Source organism: Chinchilla lanigera, unplaced genomic scaffold (assembly GCF_000276665.1).
Source record: "Chinchilla lanigera isolate Chin_1 unplaced genomic scaffold, ChiLan1.0 scaffold00022, whole genome shotgun sequence".
NCBI classification, from domain to species: domain Eukaryota; kingdom Metazoa; phylum Chordata; class Mammalia; order Rodentia; family Chinchillidae; genus Chinchilla; species Chinchilla lanigera.
The window spans coordinates 27,587,670-27,612,973 of NW_004955423.1; the positions used below are offsets into that span (position 1 = coordinate 27,587,670).

General features: G+C 48.1%; 1 protein-coding gene across 8 annotated transcripts in view; it reads right to left on the bottom strand.

Annotated features, from left to right (window-relative positions):
• Positions 1-25,304, bottom strand: part of Inadl (InaD-like (Drosophila)) — a 228,732-nt gene that overhangs the window by 179,336 nt on the left and 24,092 nt on the right. For 6 of the 8 annotated variants that reach the window (XM_005385344.2, XM_013514443.1, XM_013514444.1 and 3 more), the window contains exons 8-17: positions 23,656-23,886; positions 21,583-21,685; positions 19,316-19,407; positions 18,885-19,026; positions 15,526-15,672; positions 13,253-13,329; positions 11,037-11,093; positions 4,477-4,611; positions 3,333-3,494; positions 1,048-1,179 (exon numbers count right to left, since the gene is read on the bottom strand). In XM_005385344.2, the coding sequence (XP_005385401.1) occupies positions 1,048-1,179; positions 3,333-3,494; positions 4,477-4,611; positions 11,037-11,093; positions 13,253-13,329; positions 15,526-15,672; positions 18,885-19,026; positions 19,316-19,407; positions 21,583-21,685; positions 23,656-23,886 (1,278 nt within the window). The other 2 variants (XM_013514445.1, XM_013514446.1) reach the window with 2 other exon arrangements.

Consider the following 25,304-nt stretch of genomic DNA (forward strand, 5'->3'; position numbering starts at 1 on the left):
AAAAAGAAATACATTTCTCAAGGCCAGTTTGGGCTACAAAGTGAGCTCAAGGCCAGTGTAAACTGCACAGTGAGACTTTGTCTCAAAAAGACAAAAAAAAAAAAAAAATTAAAATACGTATCTTAAAAAGGAAAAGATTTCTTGCCAACAGTTTTCTTCTCCCAAATAATCAGAGGTCTAAAAACATGACAGTCCCCCCAAACCGGGGTAACGTAGATGTCCCACTGAAACCCCGAGGCCCCCATGGATCAGCAGCTTTGCCCTCGTGGCAGGCGAACAACTGCAAGTGTGCAGATGCCCCACCTTACGATTCACATAAGCACGATTTCACCAAGAACAGTTGTTATTTAAATTCATTGAGATTAATAGTGAGCAAAACACAAACACCTCAGAGGGACGGGAGGGGAAGTGAACACTGGGAATGAATGTTAACGCGCACAGGGTTTCTTGTGCGGGTGCTGAGCACATTCTAAAGCTGGTGCTATGCCAGGTGTGGCGGCCATGCCTGTAACCCCAGCACTCGGGAGGCTGAGTTTGAGGCCAATCTAGGCTGTACAGTGAGTTCAAGGCCAGACTGAACTGTATGGCGAGACTCTGTCTAAAAAACCAGAAAAAAAAAAAAAAAGGGGACGATTGCACAACTCACCAATACACTAAAATCAACTGGACTGCTCCCCTTACATGAGTGAATTTATGGTGTGTGAGGTGTATCTTAATAAAACGAGGGGCTCTCATTTTAAAACGCTCATCAAGCTCTGTTCTCCAAAATTTCACAGACTGCTTCCCATAGGGAAGTATTGCTTCCGGTATTGTCCAGTTTTTATACTGCCCGACACAGCGGCCACAAAGAGCTGCTAATTTCAAAGGTAACAACTGAGCAACACAGTATCCCTTCTTTGGGATTCAGTTCTGCACGAGTCAAAGGTGCCTTAAACAATTACTTCTTCATGTAAATGGTGCCTTGAACAATTACTTTTTCACGTAACTTTAACATAAACTAATCACTCCAAATGAAGTGAAAATAGAAAACCTTTGTATGGGTTCTACCTGGTAATCCAGAATGCTGAATCCTAAGCCTTTATGATCTTTCACCAGCTCAACAACCTTGACTTCTGGAGACCACAGGGCTAGTTCTCCATCATCGTCCTCTTCAGTGTTGGCATCGACGCTCTGCTCACCCTGGAACACCAAAGAAAAATGCTTCAGAACCATCCCCTCTATTCTCAAGACAGTGAACATGTGAGGAGTCGCACAGCTTCTTTGCAAACTGGGGCGTTCCCTTTGGCATGCAGTTTTTCTTTACAGTCTCATTAAAGCACCATGCACTGGGGCATAAACAGTCAGGACAAGATCTCTATAAAAATCCAAGCATTTGAAAACACTAATTGTTCATATATGCTTTTTTAAAATGCAGAGTATAGTTTCATTGAAAGTATGAACACTGACCTCTTATACTTCAATGAGTTCTCTCATCCCATTAGAAGCATAAAAGGAAAAATATGCAATTTAAGTAAAAATAAAAACATCATACAAAGTAGAAGTGTGTAAGACATTTAAAAAGCAATACCTGGACTCATAATCACAATGACAGAAGGGTGTCACTACACAGACAGGGAGAGCAGGACACAGAGAAACCACTTCTTTAGGCTCCAAGGGGTTTTCCAAAAACTTTACTGGAGAAATAAGGGGAAAAAACTCCAACTCCTCAGGCACTGCACAACTCCAAAAATGGGTAAAAAAATCACTGAGTTGAAATCATAAAAACTGGGTCCTGAAGGAAACTGCTGCCCAGTGCACAGGTCCTGGGTCTCTCCTGAGTTCAAGCCTGAGGCCCCGAGGTCCCAGGGCCCGTCCTCGAGCATGCTCTACAGGTGTCCAAGACCCAGGAGACAGCCACGGGGCCGGGGCCACAGGACAGCGCCCCTCCACACCCTCCCGCCTTCACTCGCTCACAGCCCGGTATTTTCATCTGACCCATCTTCCCCAGATGCTCTGACCTACACGAGAATCAAGAACATCTTTCCCTCTTTGTTCCCTCAGCGCTGACCAACACCGGCTCCAGGGCTGGAGGAAGTGGCGTGTGGCCCCCTGCACAGCAGGCCCGGTGTCCGGCCTTGGCCTGTCCCAACTCTGCCCACCCCACCTCCGCCACCTCCCGGATGCTCCCAGAACCACTGCCTCAGGACATTATGAGACATCACTTTCTCTGTGTGTCTCCCTTAAAATGATAATTTCTAAAAGCAGACTTCTTAAAACTGTGTGACCTCAGCAAATGGAATGCAAAAGCACCTCTCCCGGAATCACAAGTGTGAGTGACCTGTGTAAGGAAGGCCCTGAATGGATTTAGGGAGGGGCTCTCACTGTAATTGGAAGCTTAAGGCACCAGAGGCAGCACAAAGGTATTTTCAAAGACAGGCTGGCCCAGATCCCAGCAGGACATGGAAGATCAATACCCAGTCCGTCGTGAACTGAGTCTAAACATGTGAAGAGTTTCTAGGTTCTTAAATGACAAGACCTGAAATGATCGAGAGTGTTCTAGATCAATAACCTCTGGGTATTTTAGCCAGATGTGAGCAAGAGATGCACTGAAAGAGAAAACACTCAATCTTCCAATAAAGGGAAAGTTCTAAAGACTGACAGCGGGAGACTGCTGCTTTCCCAGCCCTTCAGTGCCCTTGCTGATTAACGGGGATTAGGAAGGCTGAGCCGCTGAACCCGACCGAGCTTGAGAACACAAGACGCTATCAGGATAAGCAAAAAGAAAGACTGAGGGAGAAGACAGCCAGGATTCTAAGACACCATATACAATTACAAAAATAAGAGTAAGTTTATAGAAATGTCAAGGCATTCCCCAGGTGCATAAGATATTATGCTCCAACCTGAAATATATCACTCTGGTGGAATCAGTTCTGCATAACTCTCGTATTTACAGAACAGAAAGCAATCAACTAATGGGCAGCAGCACGGCTGACACACGGCATAATTCACGCTGGTGTTCACCGTTGTGGTGAAGAATGATGGACGGGAGCTGGGCCAGCAATCAAGGCAGGTGATTTATACCCCGCGAGGAGGGATGGAGGCACTGCTACCAGCCAGCAGGGGGAGCCACCTCACTGCATTTCAGTAAGGACAGCAGAGGTCAAGGAAGTTTAGCACATGGAACTCCTCCTTCAGATTCTTTTTTTTTTTTTTTTTTTTTTACAAAAGATAAATGTTACCAGGGAATGCATCACTGCCTCCTTCGGATGAAACTGCCTGGGGAGGCTCCCTCTCTTCATCTCGCCATACCCTCCCCTGGGTGTCCCCTGGCACCGCAGCCAGCCACCTGGTACCTGCAGCTCGGGAGTGGAGGTGTCAGCAGTCCTGGGCTCATCGACAGAGGCCTCATCATCAAACAGCCGCCGACAGCACACCAGGGTGAAAGGGGGTGGCGCTTCTTTTAGGAAGGAGACCGCTTCCCGCCGAGACTTTCCATACAGCTGTACTCCATTCACCTGGGGAGAGGGAGTCCACACTGAGGTGAAAGGCAAATCTCTGTCGTCTCCAAACTGAGCGCAGGCTCCGGTGAGCATGGGCCTAAGTTTAGCCATATTGCTGCAGTTACTGAAAACGTTTCAAATCCTCAAAATTAAGGCTGAATCTTTACCAAATTCGGGTGGAGAAAGCATAAAGTGCGTGGAGAGTTCAGCTCCGACTGTGTGACCTCACTGCATCTCATGCCTCTGGTTTCTTCTTTGGCTTTCCCAGGACTGTCTCTGACCCGCTTGTACCAATCTCTGCAGAAAGGCACTGAATGCCTCGTCCACTCACACACACACACACACACACACACACACACACACACACACACACAACTGCTGACTGTTCTCTTTTCTCTTTTGCCTTTGTGTTGCTCACAAGCTTTGCTATAAACACCAGCACTGAGCTCGGGGCTGTGGAAAACCCCATCTTATGTGCAGAGGTCAACACTGAAGGTCGCCGCTCTCAGCATTTACCCTCACCCCCAGTGCCCGCCGGGTCCCACACATAGGCTACTGCCAAGAAAAATCACTTTGGTGGAAAAGGAGCACACATAACACATGCCCGTTCCACTCCCATGAGCCGTGCCAATGTGGCCACCGTGTGTCTGCTCTCGAGTTACTGCACACAAATGTTTGTGTTTCAGAAAGATTTCTTAGCGATGATTCACCTTTTTCACCAAAAATCACCCCCACTTGCTATCGCTCTGCAGATCTGTGCGGCAGAGGATAAAAGGTGAAGCCCTCTCCTCTCACTAGCCCACATCAGGAACCTTAGCAGGTAAGGCAGCGGCCTGAAAGCATGGCACCCACTTCCCTTGTCACCCAACATACTGTCAGCATTTCCAATCCAAGAGGCCAATGCTCCATTGGCACTGGTGATACTATAACTCAGTGGACACATGTTCCCAAACCTTAAAAATGTCCTGCCTGCCATCTTTCTTTCCAGGACTCTTACCTCGAGAAGCTCATCTTCTGGTTGCAGGAGGTTTAGGGTGTCCACAGGCCCCCCAGGAGCAATTGAAGAGATGTAGTGGTGCCCATCAAAGGAGTCCACTTCCATGCCCAGCCTCAGTGTGTGGATCGGCAGCAGCTACAGCAACACACAAAGCAGTGGCATCAACACAACAAGGACACATGCATCTGCTCAATCTCCAGCAGGGCCACTTGGACACGTAAAATCCACCTCCTGAATCTGGCCACCTAATCACAGAACCACGGTGGGGCAGGCAGCCTCAGTGAAGTTGCGGGCGCTGGCCTTCTTACTCCCCTTCCTCTTCCACAGTGCTCTGAGTGTGAACAGACAGATGTGCAGAGTCCTGCCTTCCGTCCCAGGCCCCACAGCCATACTTCCCATAGCTCCCAGCATGTGCACCGCGTTGCCCCTTCCTGTGGGGCTGCTGACCCAGAACATCCTAACCCGGGCTCACTACCAAACGTGTTTCCTCCTATACCCAGCACCAAAGCAATGGCACTTCGCGTAGGCTTGGGCTGCGGCACCCCTCCCCTGGGTTCTGAGCACGACCATCAGGACTCACAACGTCCTATGTTTGGAATTCTGTTTTTGTGGTTCACCCTCCATAACCCCACCTGAATGTGAATCTGCACCTGTCATCCCTGTAGGGCTCTGGAACAGCACCAGGTGCTGAACCTGGGCTCCCTGGATGTCATCTGTAAAAGATGTCCTTTTCCATGTAGCCACTTCTGATTGCAGACAGCAATCACCATCCATTCCAGAGCCAAGCCGGTTGGGTGGTAAGTACTGCGTAGCCTCAGAGGTGAGTCAAGGGTGGAGTCAGTACAGTCAGCATCACACTCTTCTTTGGTGGCTACAAAGCTAAAGCCACTATTCTTCAGAGATGAAGCCAATGGTGTTTTGTGGCCCTGCAAACTCCAATACTTACAGTAGGTACTGCTAGCTATTATTTACATTTCCTACATCAACAGCCTGTTTGTCTACAAACATCAGGCCACGTGGACTGTCCTCAGGAGGGAGACAACCCTAGAAGGTGGCCATCAGTGTGCTACGGCAGAAGCCTCCATGCCCAGTCATCTCCAAGCCGTCACCTCCCTTCTGTCACTGGCTCTGAGTCCCTAGGATCCCATAGGTCTTGCTTCAGACGCCACTTGGGCTCATTTCTGGCCATGCCAGAGATGCAGACAAATGCTGAGTGTCACGGAATCCAGGCGATGGGGCCCGAGGAAGGAGGGTTTCTGCCCATAGATGAAGTGTCTGAACATGAAGCAAAGTGTTCCTGCCGTTGAGCAAGTGGGGACATAGGCCGTGTGTGGCATGCCCTGTCCCAGCACCTGGAAGAAGGCTAAGATCTTTTCTCTGCCTTCCCTCACTAAGATTTCATTTCCCACAGCTGTTGTGTCACAGTTGTGACTGTGCTGGGTCACAGATGTTGAGACAGGAGACATGTTTTGGTGACACACCTCATAAAGCTGACTGAACTCTCACCACAGGGCACTGCAGGGACAATCTGCACACCCATCTCTGTCAACCACCTTCCTCCCTTGGTTCAGAGGTCAGGGCACCTACACCACAGGCAGAGTTATCACTGTCCCCCCAGAGATCATCTCCAGGGCTGCAGTAGCCTCGCAGGGGTTTGTAAATGCACACTGTTCAATTTCCAGGAATTCTGTAAGCCAGCTGTAAAATGCAGCCATCATTAAAAATTAAATCACAGGGCCTGGGATTAGAGTTCAGTGGCACAGCGCCTGCCTGGCAAGCTAAAGGTCCTGAGTTTGATTCCCATTACCCAAAAAAAACAAACCAAAACAAAACAAACAAATTAAATTATAGATTTTTCTGGGAAGGTGGCAGAGTGGTAAGGAGCAGAAAAACAGCCTCTCTTGAGATTTCATGTGCAGATGCTGGAATACAGCAACGTGAAGAAGAGAAGTGGGAAGTGGGTCCCTGGGGTCCAGAAGGAATCTGAAGTGAGAACTGAAGCTGATGGGTAAATGAAGAGGGACCTGAATGGAGGAGGAGGTAGCAAGAAGCGCTTTCTGCCTGAGCCCCAGCTTGTGGCATGGGAGAGGCAGCTGGAACCTGCAGAGGCACCATAACGACTGGCAACCTCGAAGACCTCCACAGACAAACACAGCAGTGGAACAGAGTCGTGGATGCAACAAGCTGCAATGGCTGGCTGTTGCTTGAGTTCAGATCTCCCCAGGAGAGGGCCACTGGCCGGTACCATCTTGGAGAGAGGCCAAGTGAGCTGAGAACTCAGAGCAGGTGCAAGTCAGCTCCCGCTAGTGGCTCCCAGTGTCAGGGAGGAAGAATGGAGTTCAAGCCAGCAGGAAGCACACGGAGTGCTGCAGGTTGAACAGATCAGGTTAGAGCCTCACAGCCAGAAACCAGCCTGACCTTAGTAGAACTAACGGTGCAGGCTTGCTGGGATTACCCACTACCTCACTGGAAAGCTACAACTGGCTTGCTAGGATTAATGAACAGGGATCCGGACCCTGTGTGTCCACTCTGTCTACCAGCGACAGAAGAGATACACCTTGAAGTGGACATTTTTTTCTTTTTTTTGGTATCTGGGGGTCTTATTTTCTTGATTGTTCTTGTTTTTATATGAGAGTGAACACTGTTTCTGTTTTTTATTCTACTTACTCTGTTCTGTTCTTATTTTTATTTCTTCCTTCTCTCTTGCCCTATTTTCTTCACCAGTCTCACAAAGTTTCAGTAATCTTCCTTTGTCTTCCAGCCTTGCTTCTAACTCATTTTTCTTCTATTTCTCTATTTTTCCACCTAACCCTTTTCAAATTTTCTCCCCTGAAGGTAAAATTGCCACATTGAGGGCATATTTACTACATACAACTTTCTAGTTGTTTTAGATTTTGTTATATAACCACAAATCTAGTTTATATGGCTAAAGGTGGCAAATTAATAGCACAGTGTGTCATTTTTCTGGGCTGTCTGATGCTACTGCTATTACTGATTGCACTAATTTAGCCAAAGTGACATAACTGTTCTAATCCGTTGTTCTTCCAGGTATACCAAGATTGAGATTGCCTAAAGGTCATAAGAACACCATAGGCCAGTGCCAAAAAACCAGGTGCTAGGTCAAATATACTGCAACTTCTCATCCCCAATAAGTCAAAGAGGTAGGATCCTGCAACACACTCAAAACCCAAAAGCTAGCTACATATGGAAGACATCTCTAAGAAGTAGTCATTTCCTAAGGGTTCTCAATACTAACAATAAAATTACCTGCCAATTAACCTAAAGTTGAACCTCAAACTTTTAGCAAAAGAAGAATAAATCAAACCCAAAGTTTGTATGAGGGAGTAATTTACAAAGATCAGATCAGATAATGCAATTGAGATTAAGAAAACAATACAAAGAATTAATAAATTGAAGAGTTGGTTCTTTGAAAAATTAAGTAAAATTGACAAACGCTTAGCCAACCTTAACAAAAAAATCATCAAATCCATGCAATTTGGAATGAAAAGGGTGGAATCAAAACAGATCTGCAAAAATCCAGATCATCTGTACCTACTTTGAGAACCTGTATTCTAGTAAGATGGAAAACAGAAGGAATGGACAGATTCCTAGATACATTTAAATCATCAAAGTTGAATGAAGATATAAAAATTCTAAATAAACCAAAACCAGTCAGTGAAATTGAAAATGTAATTAAAGACCTTCTAACAAAGAAAAGCCCAAGCCCTGACAGATTCACTGCTGAATTCGACAAAGAATTTAGAGAACTAATGCCACTACTTCTGGAAGGAAGCATTACCCTGACACCAAAACCAGAGAAGGATCCAACCAAAAAAGAGAACTAGAGGCCAGTCTCCCTAATGAACATACATGCAAAAATCCTCAATAAGATACTGACAAACAGAATCCAGCCAATCATCAAGAAGATTATATACTGCAAGCTTTTAGGATCCATCCCAGGAATGTAGGGTGGTTCAACATTTGGAAATCAATAAATATCCTCACAAAACTATGATTGGAAGTTCCACTTAACCCAGCTATTCCCCTTCTGGGTATTTTCCCAGAAGAATTAAAAACATAAAACAAAACAAAACAAAACAAAAAAAAAATCATACCACAGCAATATATGTGCACCCATGTTTATAGCTGCACAATTTGTTATAGTTAAATCTTGGAAACAACCCAAATACCTATCAACTGAGGAACGGATAAAAAAGATGTGGTATTTTTATACAATGGAGTGTTACTCAGCTATAAAAAAGATAAACTCGAGGCTTTTGTAGGTAAATGGATGCAACTAGAGACCTTACTCCTAAGTGAAATAAATTGGACCCACATGTGTAAACATCATACTGTCTCCCTGGTGTAGGAACCTGAAAGACTTCTCAAAACGTACAACAGATGATATGAAAGGGAAAGAAATTGCTCAAGGGAAGGAATAACTGGGATGAAGGAAAGAAGAAAAAAGAAATAAGGCAGGCAAAATATATAGATAGATAGATAAATTATATATACATACATATACACACACAGAGAGAGAGGAGAAGACATAGGGAGAGAGAGACAGCTGAGATAACTGTACTGCTGATGTCTGATAGTATACTGAAAGGAACAGTTAGTGCTTAAAATTTTTTATGTTTTGACCAATTTTTGCATGCTTATATCTGATAATCTGAGCAACTGATTTGAACACAACAATATACAATGGAACAACCATTGCTGAATTCCTACCATCTTGTCTAGTGAAATTCTGTATTCTCTCTAATGTTTTATCTAATAATTATTTTTTTACTCTCTTTAATGGTTTGAACAATCTTCCATTCTTGCATCTGGTAATCTGAGCAATGTAGCTGAAGATAACAATATGTAATATAACAACCACTATTATTTCCTATCATTTTGTTTGAAATCCTGTATCACTTTTAATGATCTTGCTTTATTTTGTTTACGTTTGCAATGCTGGTATGCTGCTATTGTTCTTTTTTTTTTTCTTTCACCATTCTCTTTAAAATAAAAAAAAACAAATCAATAAATGTAATACACACATTAACAGAGCCAACAGAAAAAGTCATAATGATCATCTCAATAGATGCAGAAAAAGCATTTGATAAAGTCCAACATCCATTCACGGTGAAAACCTTACTAAAAATTGGAATACATGGTCTTTATCTCAATCTGATAAAACACATATATGACAAACCAATGCCAACATCATACTAAGCAGACAAAACCTGAAAGTTTTCATTCTAAAATCAAGAACAAGACAAGGATGACCACTGTAACTACTCTTGTGCAATACAGTTCTGGAAACATTAGCCAGAGCAATTAAACAAGCGAAAGAAACAAAAAGAAATAAGAATATGAAAGTAAGAAGTTAAATTATCATTATTTGCAGATGACATGATATTCTACATAGACAACCCACAAAAACTACACCAAAAAGATTTCTAGATTCAATAACCAAATTCAGTAGTGTAGCTGGATACAAAGTCAACACTCAGAAATCAATAGTATTCCTGCACACAAATAACAAACTCACTGAGAAAAATTAGGGAAACAACAACGTTCACAACAGCATCTAAAAAAAATGAAGTATGTAGAAATCCACCTAACAGAGGAAATGAAAGACCTCTACATTGGAAACTACAGTAGTCTGAAAAAGAAGACCAAAAGAGGGTATCAGAAAATGGAAAAATATATCCCTTGTTCTTGAGCAGGAAGAACCAATACAGTGAAAATAGACATATTTGCGAAATTGTTACACAGATTTAAAGCAATCCTGATCAAAATTCTAATAGCATACCTCACAGAATTAGAGAAAACTTGTAAATTAGACAAAATTCCTAAAATTCATTTGGAAACAGAAGAGACCTAGAATAGCAAAGGCAACCCTAGGCAACAAAGGCAGGAGGCATCACAATCATCATCACAATGACTTCAAATTATACTACAAAGCTACGGCAATAAAATCAGCATGGTATTGGCAAAAAAATAGACCCAAGGATCACTGGAGCAGATTAGAAGATGCAGACACAACTACAAACCGACTCAGCCACTTTATCCTTGACAAAGGGGCCAAACATGTTCACTGGAAGAAAGCCTCTTTAATAAATGGTGGAAAAAACTGGCACCATTTATTAAAGGGAAGAGATGCAGGGACAACTTCTCCCTGGGACAAGAGCCTGGACTCAGCAGAGTCACAGTTGTGGACAGAGAACCCTGACCCTCAGGTGCTCAATACCTACTCCTGAGGTGTCTTTGGAGTCTGTGTCCCCATCTTGGTTTTCAGGAAACTCTTCCCATCACTCTTCACGCTCCCTCTAAGGTAGACGAAGTGTCACCCCTGGGTTTGGGCTTCCAGAAGTGACAGAGCCACTCCCCGACCCCAGGCGTACCCCCCATTGCTCTTCCACACCTCTGAGAGCATGGCAACTCCAGCCAGCACCTGTGACTGCTGCCTGGAATCTGGCGTCACAGTACTCACCTGGATTCCTCAGCAGGAATTTAAAGAATGTTCTTAACAATTACAAAAGACAGAACGTGTTTTAAACAGTGCTTACCTTTGAGTACTTCTGCAGCTCAGCATCATCTGCAATCTGGGGGTCCAGGGTGGCGACCTAAACACACAGAGAAAGAACGGCATGCATCTGGGAGAACGTCCAACCCTGTTTCTTCCTAGGTTCCCTGAAAAGACCTGCAAAACCTATGCGCTGATAACTCCACTGGAAACCTTAGCAACAGTTCTAAAATCGGTAAATGCAGCACCAAATACAGAAGTTCTGAGGATATTTGGTTTTTTGTTGTCTTCTACATCAACGTTTTCCCCTAAATTATCCAAAAGTAGTACTTGTATATCTGGGATTGGTGTCAGGACCCCCATGGGTACGAAGCTACAGGTCTGTTCAAGCCCATCAGGGAGGAAGGGGCCGTGTGTGTGTGCAATCTATGCACAGCCTCCCACGTGCTCAAACACCACCCAGGTTACTCATGACACCTAACATGCCATCAATACCAGAGACAGGCGCTGCACTGCACTGAGGGGTGGCGCAGTCTGTGTGCGTTCGGCGTAGACCCAGTGTCTTTCGAGTGTCAGGCTGGACCTGGGCATTCAGAATCCACACACACAGAATCAGCAGACACAGAGAGATGACTGAGTCCATGCAGAAACCCACACAACCCCTAACAGCTAACGTGACCTCCACGAAACGGATCCATAAACACCTTACTCTGGACAAAAGCAAGAGCATGGCCTTTTACTCGCAAACTCGAGCCTTGAAACAAAATTTGCAAGTCAGCAATGAGCTGGGAAACTGTGGCCTCTGACTTCCCTGGCAAGCCTGGCCCTCCGGGGGGAGCAGCTGGCCAAGCCCCCAGAGGAAGACGCTGCCCCTGTGGGAACCTCTGTGCTGTCCGGTGAGCCAGGCGCTTTCCTCGTGGCTGTACTGTAGCAGACAGTGCGCCAGGCGGGGAAGGCCAACCACACCTAACTTCAGCTCTAGCAGCACCGAGCTCTGGCAAGTGGGCCCTGGAGACAATGAAGGAAGAACCATTGCTCCCCCCGGCTCCCACGTTCTTTCCACCCTCAATTCTCAGCTCGCAATAAACAAGCTGTCCCTTTCAAGTTTCAACTTCAAATTCCATCTCCTCTTTTCCGCTCCCCTGTTTTGACCTCACTACGTGACAAATAAAATGTGCAAAGATGTTTATGTGGAGGACAAAACTTCAGCAAAGAAGAGCCTGGTGGTGAACTAACTACATTTCCTTGACTATCAAAACCACTAAGTGTAACCCCAGCACTCAGAAGGCTGAGGCAGGAGGACTGCTGTGAGTTCGAAGGCAGCCTGGACTATGCAGTGAGTTCAATGCCAGCCTGAACTGCTTAGTGAGACCTTGTTTCAAAAAAGACAACAACCCATCAAGGGTAGCAGCGGGGCCATTCCGTAGGTGCCCACTTTGAGGCGAGTGGCAGCAGTGTTGAGCGACATGCAAGGGCAGATGGAGCAGGAACAGGAAGTAGGAGCCCTGCAGGCTCAGGTTACTGACGCTGGGAATGCTCTGCACGTGGATGGGTAGTGGCTGGGTACTCAAACCCAGGGACAGGAAAAGAACCTCTGCCAGCCAGCCAGCATTAGTGACAAACGCGGGTGACAACGGGGACCAGGGGAACACTTAATTACTAGCACACTTGGCGGGCGCTGTCAAGACTTACACAAGCTGGCTTTCTCGGGGTTCACATGAGGAAACGTAAGCGATCCCTCACTGGGCGTCTTAGTAACAGGCGGAAGGAAGCCTAATGGGCCCCTGGCACCATAAACCTACGCCTCAGCTAAATGACTTCCTGCTCTTCAAATACATTTGATAATCATTCTTTCATTTTTCTCATAAAACTGTACGAATCTTGTGAAACATAGGACTAATATCCACAGCCCTTTCAGTGTACAATAAAACAAACAGATCATAAAAGCAATCATAAAAACGCCAGCAACAGTAAGCAGTGGATCTGCGAGCCCTCTCTCCAGCACTGTGCTGCCCACAGCTGACCTAAATGGTTTCAACATGCACTGAGCATGTGCTAATTGTGATTGAAGCTCGCGTGTGTTTCACAATTGTTCGTATGACTTCCATGTTCAAAAAAATCAATCAACTGACCCACTAGGGAAGAAAGGCAAGAAGAAAGACAGGCAGGCTGGCTCTACTTGGTTCTGTCTCTTCCCCTTCAGGGCTAAGCTGCACGGGAAGGGAGGCCACACGCTGTCTTCAGGAGCTCTGCACTCACCATGACCTCGTAGTCGGGGCCCAGCAGGTTCTCCCACCTGGACTTCAGCTCATTTTCTGGAGAGTCTGAGGTGCGTTCTGGATAGAAAAAGAGAATGTTGACGTGCCTGGGGGACGAAGGTCAACACTGCATCCTTCAAGGAGCACAGTCACGGGACAAAAGGGAAAAGGTCAATCAGAGAGGCGACTCCTAACCCTAACGCTAACCCTAACCCTAACTTGCTTACAGGTAACGGTGTCTAGTTAGCTGTATCAGGCCCCTCGAGGGTCTAATTTAACGTTAATCTTTAATCTCTTCACCACCCCACTGGGAAAGCTTCCTCAAGGTGTCTTTACACCCCAGGGGCTGTAGAGGCACAGCCAGGCCCCACACAGACAGAGGATACAACATGCTGGTTTCATTTGGAGCCACATGAGCCTTCGCATGGCGGAACTTTGGTCTCACACCAGCCTCCTGCTGCTCCTGCTCACCAGGACACTTGCGCCTCCAGGGCTGTCTTGCTGTGACATCGCTGTTATGCACGTGAGGCCATTGTCAAGAGCACTGTCAGGTTCGGAGCATGTTCACATGTTCCCCACGTGACCCCAGCCGGGGCTCGAGCACAGGGTGCATCTGACTGATGTCTGTGTGCGTGCTAACGGCAGTAGACGGAACCCGCACTGTCACTGTCATCAGGTCGGCCCTCAGCCGACGGAGGCAGCCGCAGACCTCGAGTCAGGGTGATGGGGACAGCTGCGGTAGCCCTGTACGACAGCCACGTGGTCGCCTCAATTCCGACTTTCAGGACACTGGTCTCCAAGGGCAACCTACTGAACCGGCAGGCTGGGGGGCACCCGATCAAGGGTGCTAAGAGCACGTGTTGGGGTCTGCGGAGAGCGCCTCGGGGGCCTGACAAGCTGAGGGAGGCAAGGTGACTGACCAAGGACCCTATCGAAAGCACAGTACCAAAAGCGTCTGGGCCAGCACACCTGGGGCCTGCTCCATTCTTAACAGTTCCGCGCCTCGCCTCTTGCATGCTCCGACGGTGGCTTCTCTGTGCTAAATGGATCTGAGTCAAAGCCTTGGTGTCCACTGAATCCGACCATCCTCACACACAGCCCCCTGCTCACACCAGACACAGCCGTGAGATGCAAAGCAGTGCAAAGGCTCCTGGAAAGGAAAGGACGCTCCTTCTCTCAGCAGCCGAGTCCAGCTGCACCCTCGATCACACCCTGCATACCAGGGCTGCTAAGTGATTTCACCAGAGCAAAAAGAAAGTCGCTTTACAGCCATGCGGCTGACCCAAAGACACGGATGGAGAGTTCGCAGATGATTCCCACAGTCAGGACGTGTGTAGTCCTCCCCAGAGCCTCACCAGAAACCAATCTGAGCTCAACTGAGCTACACAAGCCACTAGGGTCGAAGAGGCAGGTTCCCGAGTCCCAGGGCCCTCCCCAGGGCCAAGCCTCCCGGGCAGGCACATGTGAGGCGGCTGCTCACGTTGAAGGACAAAGTCACACAGCAGTTACAGAGAAAACAACGTAGGAGCCTGGCACTCCGATGCAACACAAAAATACATACATTGTTAAGTTTTATCATGAAAAGGAAACACTGGTATATGAGTACGGACAGCTGCAACCTACAGCTGTGGAGACCTCAATGGCAATATACGCTAAACATACAGTAATTAAAAATGCTAAGAACAAGATAAAAACAGTCACCATGTAATAATAAATATGTACTCAAAACTAACACAATTAAACAAACATTAAGGCCAGGCGTGGTGGTGCACGCCTATAATCCCAGCACTTGGGAGGCTGAGGCAGGAGGATCATTGCGTGTTCGAGACCAGCCTGGCCTACAAAGTGAGCTCAAGGCCAGCCTGAACTGCATAGCGAGACCTTGTCTCAAAAAGACCAAAAAATAAAATAAAATAAACAAACATTAAGAAAGGATATCCTTGCCCCCAACTGCCACAAGAGTTAAGATTTTCATATCAAGAATATCCCCTTTTAATCTGCATGTTGTGGCACATGCCTGTAATCCCAGTGCTTGGGAGGCAGAGGCAGGAGGATCACAAGTTCAAGGCCAGCCTGGGCCACAAGGCAAATTCAAGGTCAGTCTCAACTATGTAGCAAGACCCTGTCTTAAAACACAAAAATAGAAACCAAAGAACACCGCATTTTAAATCTCAAAACTGCCTCTGAGATCACTCACATTGTATTAACTAGACAGGAAGAAGCGGCCAGCAAGTGAGCAAGTCTAGGTGCTGTGGGGCAAACGTATGGGCCTACCCAGTCTCCCCGGGGCACAGACGCCATCCTGTTCACAATTGTCCATCGCCTGCCTGATTTCCTCTTCTTCGCCGTCCAAGCTCGTTTCTGTGTCCACTGCTCCGGCCAGGAAGAGAGCTGGTGTTTTGGGTGGTCCCAGATCAGACCCTAAAGTGAGAATCACAGGGTGAATCCCAGGGCTGGGGACCAGCTCGCTGCTGTCGACCTGTGCACACCGCACAAGCACCTACGACCCCTTACCCAAAACACCACATGGGTAAGCGATTCAGGGCAAAGTCAAGGTTGTGGACCCCACTGAGGCAAACGGGAGAGAATGGGAGACACAAGCAAAGTCAAGTGGATGATGGGGCAGGGTGGGTGCTTTCCAATACAGCTCTAAAAGAAAAAAAGCTCTGGGCCTGGGGCACATACCTATAATCCCAGCACTCAGAAGGCTGAGGCAAGAGACCACGGTGAGCTCCAGGCCAGCCTGGGCTACAGTGTTAAGTTCAAGGCCAGCCTGAACTACATATTGAGACCCTGTCTCAAAAAAACCCTAAATAAATAGAAAAAAAAAAGAGAAGGAGGCAAAGAGGTGCTAAGTCTTCATGACACCACTGTATGGCAGATAAAGAGCACCACAGGCAGAGAAAGTGGACCCTGGGGCTGTGGTGTGACAGCGCCATGCAGGTCACAGGCTGCCACAGGACAAGCCCAGGTGGAAGGAGCCTCCGCCCTTCTCTCAGCTGCGCTAGGTAACTGCAGTTACGCAGGGTCAGCAGCAAGTCCCTGTGGGCCTCTGAAACACAAGACAAGTGGACCAAGAACCATTCCAAGTTATTTTCAAACACATACACGTCATTTATAAAGCACTCTCTTTAACAGTTGTCAACAGTTGTTAACCTGGATAGAAAGACTTGAGCTCTAGCTCACAATCGGAGGAAACACAGTATGTGAAGAACATGTCAACAGCACAAGGGAAAACTCAGCAGTGTTCCAGTGGCAGAGGGACTGAGCCGTCACAGCGCCTGTGTGGACAGGTGTGTGGTTCTCAGGGGGCAGGCCTTGGGGTCCACACAGGGAGCCGATCTACGACCTGGGGCAGCTGCTGCTAGACCAGGTGAAGGAACCAGAGACACAAGAGAAACTCGGGGCACTGGAAAAATTTAAGCGTGCATTTGGCATTTTATACTAGTAAATTTTCATTCATTTTCTTTGGTTATATAAGAAAATACCCTGATTTTTATTAAGACATAGTCTTTAGTATGTCCAGCGTCATAATGTCCACCACTTAGAAATGATTCAGGCAAAAGGACAGACAGCCAAGGCAAACATGGGCAAATGTTAATGACTGGATCTAAATGATGGATTTGTGAGTATTCATCATTCATTTTTCATCTTTTTCTGTATGTTTAACATTTTTTAACAATTATAAAGAAGTTGAAAGCCAGACACAACAGCACACGCCTACAGTCCCAACTCCATGGGAGGCTCAGGTGGGAGGGTCATTGCTTTGAGCCAGTATTGGCAACCTGGTGACTCAGTGAGACCCAGTCTCAAATTTAAACATGAAAAGGGCTGGGGGTGTAGAGTGCCCGTGGTGTCACCAGGAAACGGCTGCTGTGGGGCTGTGACCACACAAGGAGCAGCACACTGACGTCTGCACTGGACGGGGCCCAGAGCTGCCTGGGTGGTGGGGAGTGGGAGGAAAGGCAGTGCCGTGAGGCGACATGGACAGGCGTAGGGACAGCGCACAGTGCTAAGCGCCACGGTGCCAGGCCTTCGAGGTCTGCTAGGGAGGCTCATGGCGGGGACCGGAGCATGGAGGAAAGTGCACAGGCTTGTGATCCCAGCACTAGGGAGGCTGAGGCAGAACAGTCGTCATGAGTTGGGAGCCAGTTGGGGCCATACAGTGAATTCAAGACCAGCCTGGAATGTAGAGCAAGACCCTGTCTCAAAACAGTGTTTAAAAAACAAAACAAAAAAAGGTGCAGGCTTATTTTCTGTAAGTGAATCAATGCTTCTAGCTAGAGTACTGTATCATAAATCAGATAAGGTGAGATCACATCCACAAAGAATCTTTTAATCCCAGCAGTTCCAGAGGCTGAGGCAGGAGGATGGTAAGTTCAAGCCCAGCCTGGGCAATGTAGCAAGGAAGAATGCAGCCTTAAGAGGCAAAACACATCCCAGACAGACTCCAAGTCCAGCCCTCCCAGCAAGGCTCTGCTGACTCCCAGACACCGCCACACCCGTACGGATGGGCATGCCGGCTCTGCAGGCCTTGAGAAAACCATGAAGCCTCTCAAGTCAACATGGTACAATGGGTACCGTGAGTACTGTCCAGGTACTAATGGTATGAATTGTACTAATTATACTGTATTTCAAGCATACAATTCAAGTAACGGAGCATCTGTCTTCAGTAACAAAATTTGAAACACATAAAACATTAGAAGTTCCAGTTTTGGCTGGGCATGGTGGCACATGCCTATAATTCCAGCACTCAGGGAAGCGGAGGCAGGAGGATTGCCCTGAGTTCAAGGCCAGCCTAGGCTACATAGTGAGTTCAAGGCTAGCCTGAACTACATATTAAGACCCTGTCTCAAAAAAAGAGAAGCTACAGTTTAGCCTGGAATGACACAGGCCTACAATGCCAGCACTCTGGGAGGCTGAGGCAGGAGGATCACAAGTCTGAGCCTCAGCCTGGGCTACCTAGCAACTAGTGAGATTCTGTCCTGAAAAATAATTAAATAAATAAGGACCCTAGGTTCAATTTCAATTCCCAGTAACAAAAACAAGGTTTCAATAGAAATCAATTTTGGCTGAAAGCAAAGCCTTCCAGGTTCGTATCTTCAGAGAAGTTTTTCCAGAGGGGGTATAAAATTGATTCATCTATTCATCTCTGAAAATGCTAAAACAGAAATCCTTCACTCCGACCAATTAGGAACTAGTCACTCACTTTGAACCTGGCTCACGGTCACCTCCTGTGATGTTTAATACATTCACAAATTGAAACTTACAGCTTTGTAGGTATGCAGTTACATATTCCTCCTAACATGAAGATCTGCTATTTTTACCAAATTTACAAGTTATTTTACAACTAAAGGAATTCTCGACTATAACCTCCCATTTTACTTTCTCTTGCTAATTGTCAAACAACCAATCAGCACAGCACAGAACAAAGCCCACTGACCAGGGTGACCAGAGCCCAAGGTCCAAGCAGCACAGCTGTGGTCGGACAGGATGGGGAAGAAGTGCAGCTCCTCACCCGCAGGCCAACAGGCGGGGGCAGCAGCAATCTGCAGGAGCCGCTGGGCTCCACAGGAAACACCGGGTGCCATCTCCCTGCTATCCCTGCCCAAGGCAGCGGAAGCCGCAGTTACCTCTCTCCCCAGGCTGCTCGGGCGAGGGCCCTGGTGCCGGTGTCCTCCTGCGCAGCAGCGTGAGGTGCACCACACGGCCCGCGGCCCGCAGTACCTGCACGACGTCCTGGCTGGCCAGGCCCTGGATGTCCACTCCGTCGACCTGGAGCCGAGGAACAGGGGCAGAGGTGTCAGCCCTGAGAAACACGCAAGTTCAGAGAGCACCATACTGTTCTGAGTTTTCTAGAATTCAAGGACTTTCGAGATCACCGATCTTTCTCCCTACCATATGATTACTGAATTGTTTCTTCACCAGCTGAAAAAAGGCAAACGCAGGCCATAAGAAGACAAATGAGTGGATTCCACTGTTAGTGAACTCAGTTTTCCCGATGACACTGCCCTCCAGCGCGCAGCCCCCTCCCTCCACCCCGTGTGACGGGCAGGCAACTCACGGCCACAATCTGGTCGTCCACACGGATCTGGCCGCTGTGCTGCGCGGCGCTGCCAGGCACAATGCTCTTCACATAGATGCCCGCAGGCTCCCCTGGGTGCAGGCAGAGGAAGAACACTCAGTGGACTGACCACACCACTCCCACCAAGAGGTTAGCAAGCGGAGGCCTGGGCTGACAAGCACCACTTGGAGCAGGCAGAGGCTGGCAGATTGTGTCAACTATCACCGTCACAAGTGACCCGAATGCAGACGATCTGACTCTACTTGCTAGGCAAGCATCACCCAGGCCCGGACGGCACCAACTCAGTGAGGCCTTGGGTCCTCTCCAGTGGGGCTGTGTTCCCCGCAGCACCCCCGACGCCCCAGAAAGGGGAAGAGTGACCAGCAGGAACCTAAGGGAGCTCCGCAATGGGAGAGGACCCTTAGCCCCCCACTGCAGAACAGAAACAGGTCACAGCTCTTCACAAATCGCACACTCCTCTGGGAAAGCACTGGAAAGGAAACACACCCCTGGGCGGTGTCATCACAAGCGCCTTCCTGACTCTGCGCTTCCTCTCCGGGACTCTTCCGTCCTATCAACCTCAGCCTTTGTCAAATCCCTCTTTTCATTCCCAGCCCAGCACCTCCTGCTTTGTGAATTCTCATTCCCTTCTGTTACATCAAATCTTTCACCTGCCTGACCATGATTAACTATACATCTATGCAAAAACATACTTTAGACAATCTTGAGCATTTACATCTCTTACATGTTAGTCTCTGTAGACAGACTTTTCTTTCCTTTCCACTATTTTGGGGGCGCAGGGTGTCACTGTGTTCCCTAGACTGGTCTGGAATTCCTGGGCTCAAGTGATTCTCCTGCCTCAGCCTCCCACATAGCTGAGATTATAAGCATGTGCTTGGCAACTCAGACTCTTATATTTATTTTTCTATAACCTCCAGAACTAAGTAGAGTAATCCCTCAAAGGTCCAATAAGCCAAATAGAACAAAATGATGTTTAAGATTATGGGCGGGGCCGCAGCTCAGCAGTAGAGTATGACCCATGTGCCCCAGACCCTGGGTTCCATCCCCCAAACCACCGAAACAAAGCACATCGAGTTTTAAAATATTCTAGCTTTTGGATTTGCCTGACCATCTCCCCAAACCACCCAGACCCTAAAGCTTTGTTTGAGAGTAAAGAAGCAAAAATGATTGTTTTTCTATTCAGTAACATAAACATCAAATGTTCTCAATTTTCTATCAGTCATTCATTTTTATTTAGGAACTAAGCCGTAAGTTTAGAAACCGACCATGACTCCTTTAACCAGACCTAACACAGTGACAACTACTCAATATGTTTTTTGCAACATTATTATAAAATCTACACTTCAATCTTTGGGAATTTATTGAAATTCTGAACCTAAAAAAGGTGGCACTTAAAAGGACATGAAGGTCTGAAAAAAGGTGTTTCATTAGGTTAAAATAGCACAAGCCAGTGTGACAGGAATGTCATCGGCCGTGAATACATTAGCACACCTAATGTTTCCACCTGCTGCCAGAGGCAGGATAATTGTTTAACAGAAATTGACACTCTAACCTTGCTATTTTTCAGAAAAACTAAATTATCTCACAGCTGAATCTTCATGTAACGAACAAAACTTATGAAAAGATTTATTTTTCCTCACCCTAGTGACTCTGACAATGAAAGGAAACTTCTGACTGTGAAAGTTACCAAAGCTGACTAAAGCTGACAGTGTAGGTGAGGCGAGGTTGACGGAGATTACTCAGTTTTATTCAGAGCCATGTGCTACTTGCACACTTTGATTTTACTTTCATGTACTTTCTTTGCAAGAAAGAAAAACAATTCTAAGGAAATACCTGTTTTGTCATTTTCCAGTGATTAAACAGTAACACTTTTCCCACATTCAAAATGTGCAACATTATAAACTTCATCTTAATTCATCACAAACACAGCACCATGTACCATAAAGGTAAGAGTTATAGTGTCAAAGATGTATCAATTTTAGAAACAACAGCAGGCAGAATTCAAATGTTATACACTGCATTGGACAATTAAATTCTTTTCTTAATGACTTTCAGCCCAACTATTAAACTATTGAGATGAAAATGTGATTCTCCAATCACTGAAAAGTAACTGGCTGCTATTACAGATTCATGCTTTTATTGTTCAAGGATTAAATTAAAACCTGCAGGTACTTAATTTTACTGTCTAAGAAACCTTAACGTCCTTCACAATTACTTCCAATAGAGGAGAGAAATGATTCGTTTACCTGCGTGAGATGTTCCAACATAGCCAACAATTCTAATTCCAAGGCTCTGTCCATCTTTTTTAACTAGTTCAACATTGTAAGTTTCAAACAGCGAAGAACTGTCCTAGAAGGAAATAGCAAACTTTGATTGTACATTTGGTTACGCGGCTGTGTACACAGTCAGTGTGAGAGCTGCCCGAGTTTTCCTGCAGTAAGCAGAACTCCCGCATGGTTCCCGTAACCATCAGCCCCCAGAGCGGCTCTTGTGTCTGGGACACTCAGGTGGCAAAGACAGACAAACTCTTCTAATCCCTCCTACCCTTCGAAGGCAGAGGCAGCTCCTGGAGGGGGCAGGAGGGCAGATCTAAAAAGGAGCACTGGACGCTGGGCCTGGGGTCGGCGGGGCATGGGGACCGCTCTGAGGTGGAAGATCTCAGGGCCAACAACCAGCTCAGAAAAGGGCCCTGAGCCCGACAGCTGCAGGCACTGGGTCGCCCAGAGGGAACAGCCAGCACCTGGGCTGTGCCATGCGCAGGGTGTGCCCTGAAAGCGCTGACCACAGAGCTGTGAAGGAACAGGGGCGGCGACTGAGGCTGCTGCGCTTGCTATGATTTGTTCTACAGCAGAAAATCAGTGCAACCACTGAGGAAGACCTCACACGGCGTTTGCAGCTGAAAGCATCACAGCTGAAGGACGGTTTAGAAGCAGGTCAGGTTGGTAGCTGTGAGCTCTAAGAAAAGACTGAAACCTCTGTTCCGGAGTGCGGGTCTAGACATACAGCACCTTGCCTTCGGGTCAGAACAGCACTGACCGGATCAGTCTCCTTCGAGTGCTCACAGGTGGAAAGCTGCTAGGGTTGGAATAAAGGACGGGGAAGCAAACAGCTGCAACCACATTTAGGATAAAAAAATCTGGAGCAGTGCTGGGGATTACATCCAGTGAGCACTGAGCTATATACACAGCTGCTTTTATTTGTGAGACAGTCTTGCCAAGTTCCTCAGTCTGGCTTCGAACTTTCTTTTTTCGTTTGCTTGTTTGAGATAGGGTCTCACTATGTACTTCAGGCACACATCATGGTGATCGTCCTGCCTCAGCCTCCCAGAGTGCTGGTATTACAGACGTGCACTACCATATTCTTAGCCAGACCCATCTCAAAATTAAAAAGAAGTGGGGGTATGACTCAGTGGTAGAACATTTGCGTGGCACACACTAGGTCCTGGGTTCCATCCTCTGCACCACAGGAAAAAGAAAAAGAAAGAAAGCAAAGAGAAAATTTCCAGTTAAGGAAGGGAAGACAGAGGGTCATGGGAGGTGACACAGGAAGAATGAAGGTCTGTGATGCCCCGGACCGTTGCCCGTGGCAGACATAGTTATTACACACTGTGGAACGTGTGAGCATAGATTTTTTTTTCTTTTGTTTTTTTTCTGGTACCAGGAATCGAACTCATGACCTCACACTTGCCAGGCAGGCGCTGTGCCACTGAGCTAAATCCCCAGCCCCGACTGCTTAGCACTTTTTTTTGGTTTTGTTATTTTGTTTTTTTCTGGTACGGGGAATCAAACTCACGACCTCACGCTTGCCAAGCAGGCACTGTGCTGCTGAGCTAAATCCCCAGCCGCAAGCACAAATTTAAAAGAAAATTCCCACTCATGTGGCTGCCAGGAGAAAAAGGTAGGCGACCTTCCTACAGACCCAGGGAGACCTGATCAAAGCCTCCCATCCTCCTGGCCATTGGCACCCCATTTTCTTTCCTCCTGCACCCCGCCTTCTTTTTGAGCCTGGGAGAGACCTGTCCAGTTCCAGCTTCCATGCCTGCTTGTGCCTCAGGCCTGCAGAGGGGCGGTGACCCTGGCCGGAGGCACAGGAGGACAGCGCAGGGCTGCACAGCGGCCAGCAATCGTGGCTGTTATTGCACACCTGCATGGTGTGCAAGTCTTTAGTCCCATGGGCTAAACATCATCACCAGCATCCGTGCCTGCTGGCAGTGCCTGCACCAGCGGTGACCCCACAGGGAGGGAGGCCGTCCCTGCGCCTCCCGAGGCCAGCCCCATACCCGCCTGCCCGCGGTGCGGCCCTGTGATGACTGTACTCACCATCGCGGGGCTCCGACTGGCCAGGGCAGGTGGGGCCACAGGCAGGGCGACTGGTGAGGCGGTGGGCGTGGGGGGTGTCACTGTGATCCCGCCCACCGGGTCTCGGGCCACCAGCATCCTGACCGCACTCCCGCAGGTCCTCAGCACCTGGGCGACCTGCTCGCTGCTCATGCCCTGCACGTCGGTGCCACCGATCTTCAAGATGTGGTCCCCGGTCTGGAGCCTCCCATCCTGCAACCCAAGAAAACAGAAATCACTCAGAACCAGCGGTTTCAATCCCTGGCTCACAGCAGCTCGCCCCCTCCCTTCCGGTGCTGACTCGAGAGCTCACACCGAAGCGGAGTGAGAGGCTGGAGAAGCGTCCCGCGGGCCGAGTCCCTGAGGCTCAGGGGTGAAGGTCGCCTTGCCCAACACAGGAGACAGCGGGTGCAGCGCGAGGAAGGCAAGCGGAACCTAACACGCGCGTGCGCCCATTCCTGCCCCGCGGCCACAGTGTGAACGGCCTTGGGACCCGGAAGGGCCCAGAAGCCTGGGCTTCGGGAGGTGGTGTCAGAAGCCCCCAGGTACAGCTGTGCCCAACAAGGGTCACGGAGCTCAGCAGCGGCGGGACAAGGGCACAGGGTCAGGAAAGAACCAGAAGGCCAGGGAGCAGGTCAGACAGGAAGGGGCTCATGCACGGAGGGGTGGCCTCAACACCAAGTGTGGCTCGATGACTTATACAAACAGCAGAGGAAACAGCCCAAGCCTCCAGGCCAGCCAGGAGTGAGCTAAACTCAGAAAGAGATGACAATCGCTTGAACTAGGGCGGCAGTTGAGGGGTAGGAGGCAAATTCCAAACGTCTGTGAGAAGTGTCAATGGGACGGGATCTGCCAACAGCTTCTATATGGGGTGTAGGAAAGGGGGAATCAAGCCCCATGATTTAGCCTGAGTAGCTGGAAAAAATAAAGAGGACATAGAGGAGGCTGAGGCAGGACGATCACCACAAGTCTGAGACCAACCTGGGCTACACAGTGAGTTCAAGGCCAATGTGAACTACAGAAAGAGACCCTCTCTTAAGAAACAAAGGAAAGAAAGCGACAGGGAGGAAGAAGAGGTGGGGGCCAGAGACAGAGCTGAGGGGAGGGGCTTCGGGCTAAGCTCAGGGCAGGCGTCTGTGGGCATGGGGCTGCTCGTATGGCAGCTGGGGCTGGGGCTGGGTCAGGGTCACACTGGAATCTGCGAGTTGCTGGCACCGGGAAGCGAGCACAGGCCTCACTCCGGGCTCCGAGAAGGACCGGGCCACGTTCTCGCCCCGCACTGGCGATGAAGACTCTGGTGATCTCGGGATTACTTCTGCCACCTTAAAAGTGCACGGGCACCGCGTACGTTCTTATATAAGAGCATACTTCACAGAGAAGCAGTCAAGACATTCATCAGATGTGTATCTGTTCAGCGTTCCTCATCCCGCTTTCCGTTCGTGGAATTTCTGAAGCAGTTCAACCTCCCGCTTTCTTACGGAGCGCACTCCACAGGGACGCCGAGCTCTCTGTGAGGCACTGCAGCACCCCGGAGACGGCACGGAGGCCTCGCGGGTTACAACCTCCTGCCCGGTCATCTTCAGGTTCCCAGGGCGGGCTGCGGCGGGCAGGCGGGGCGGGGAGGGCTCGGC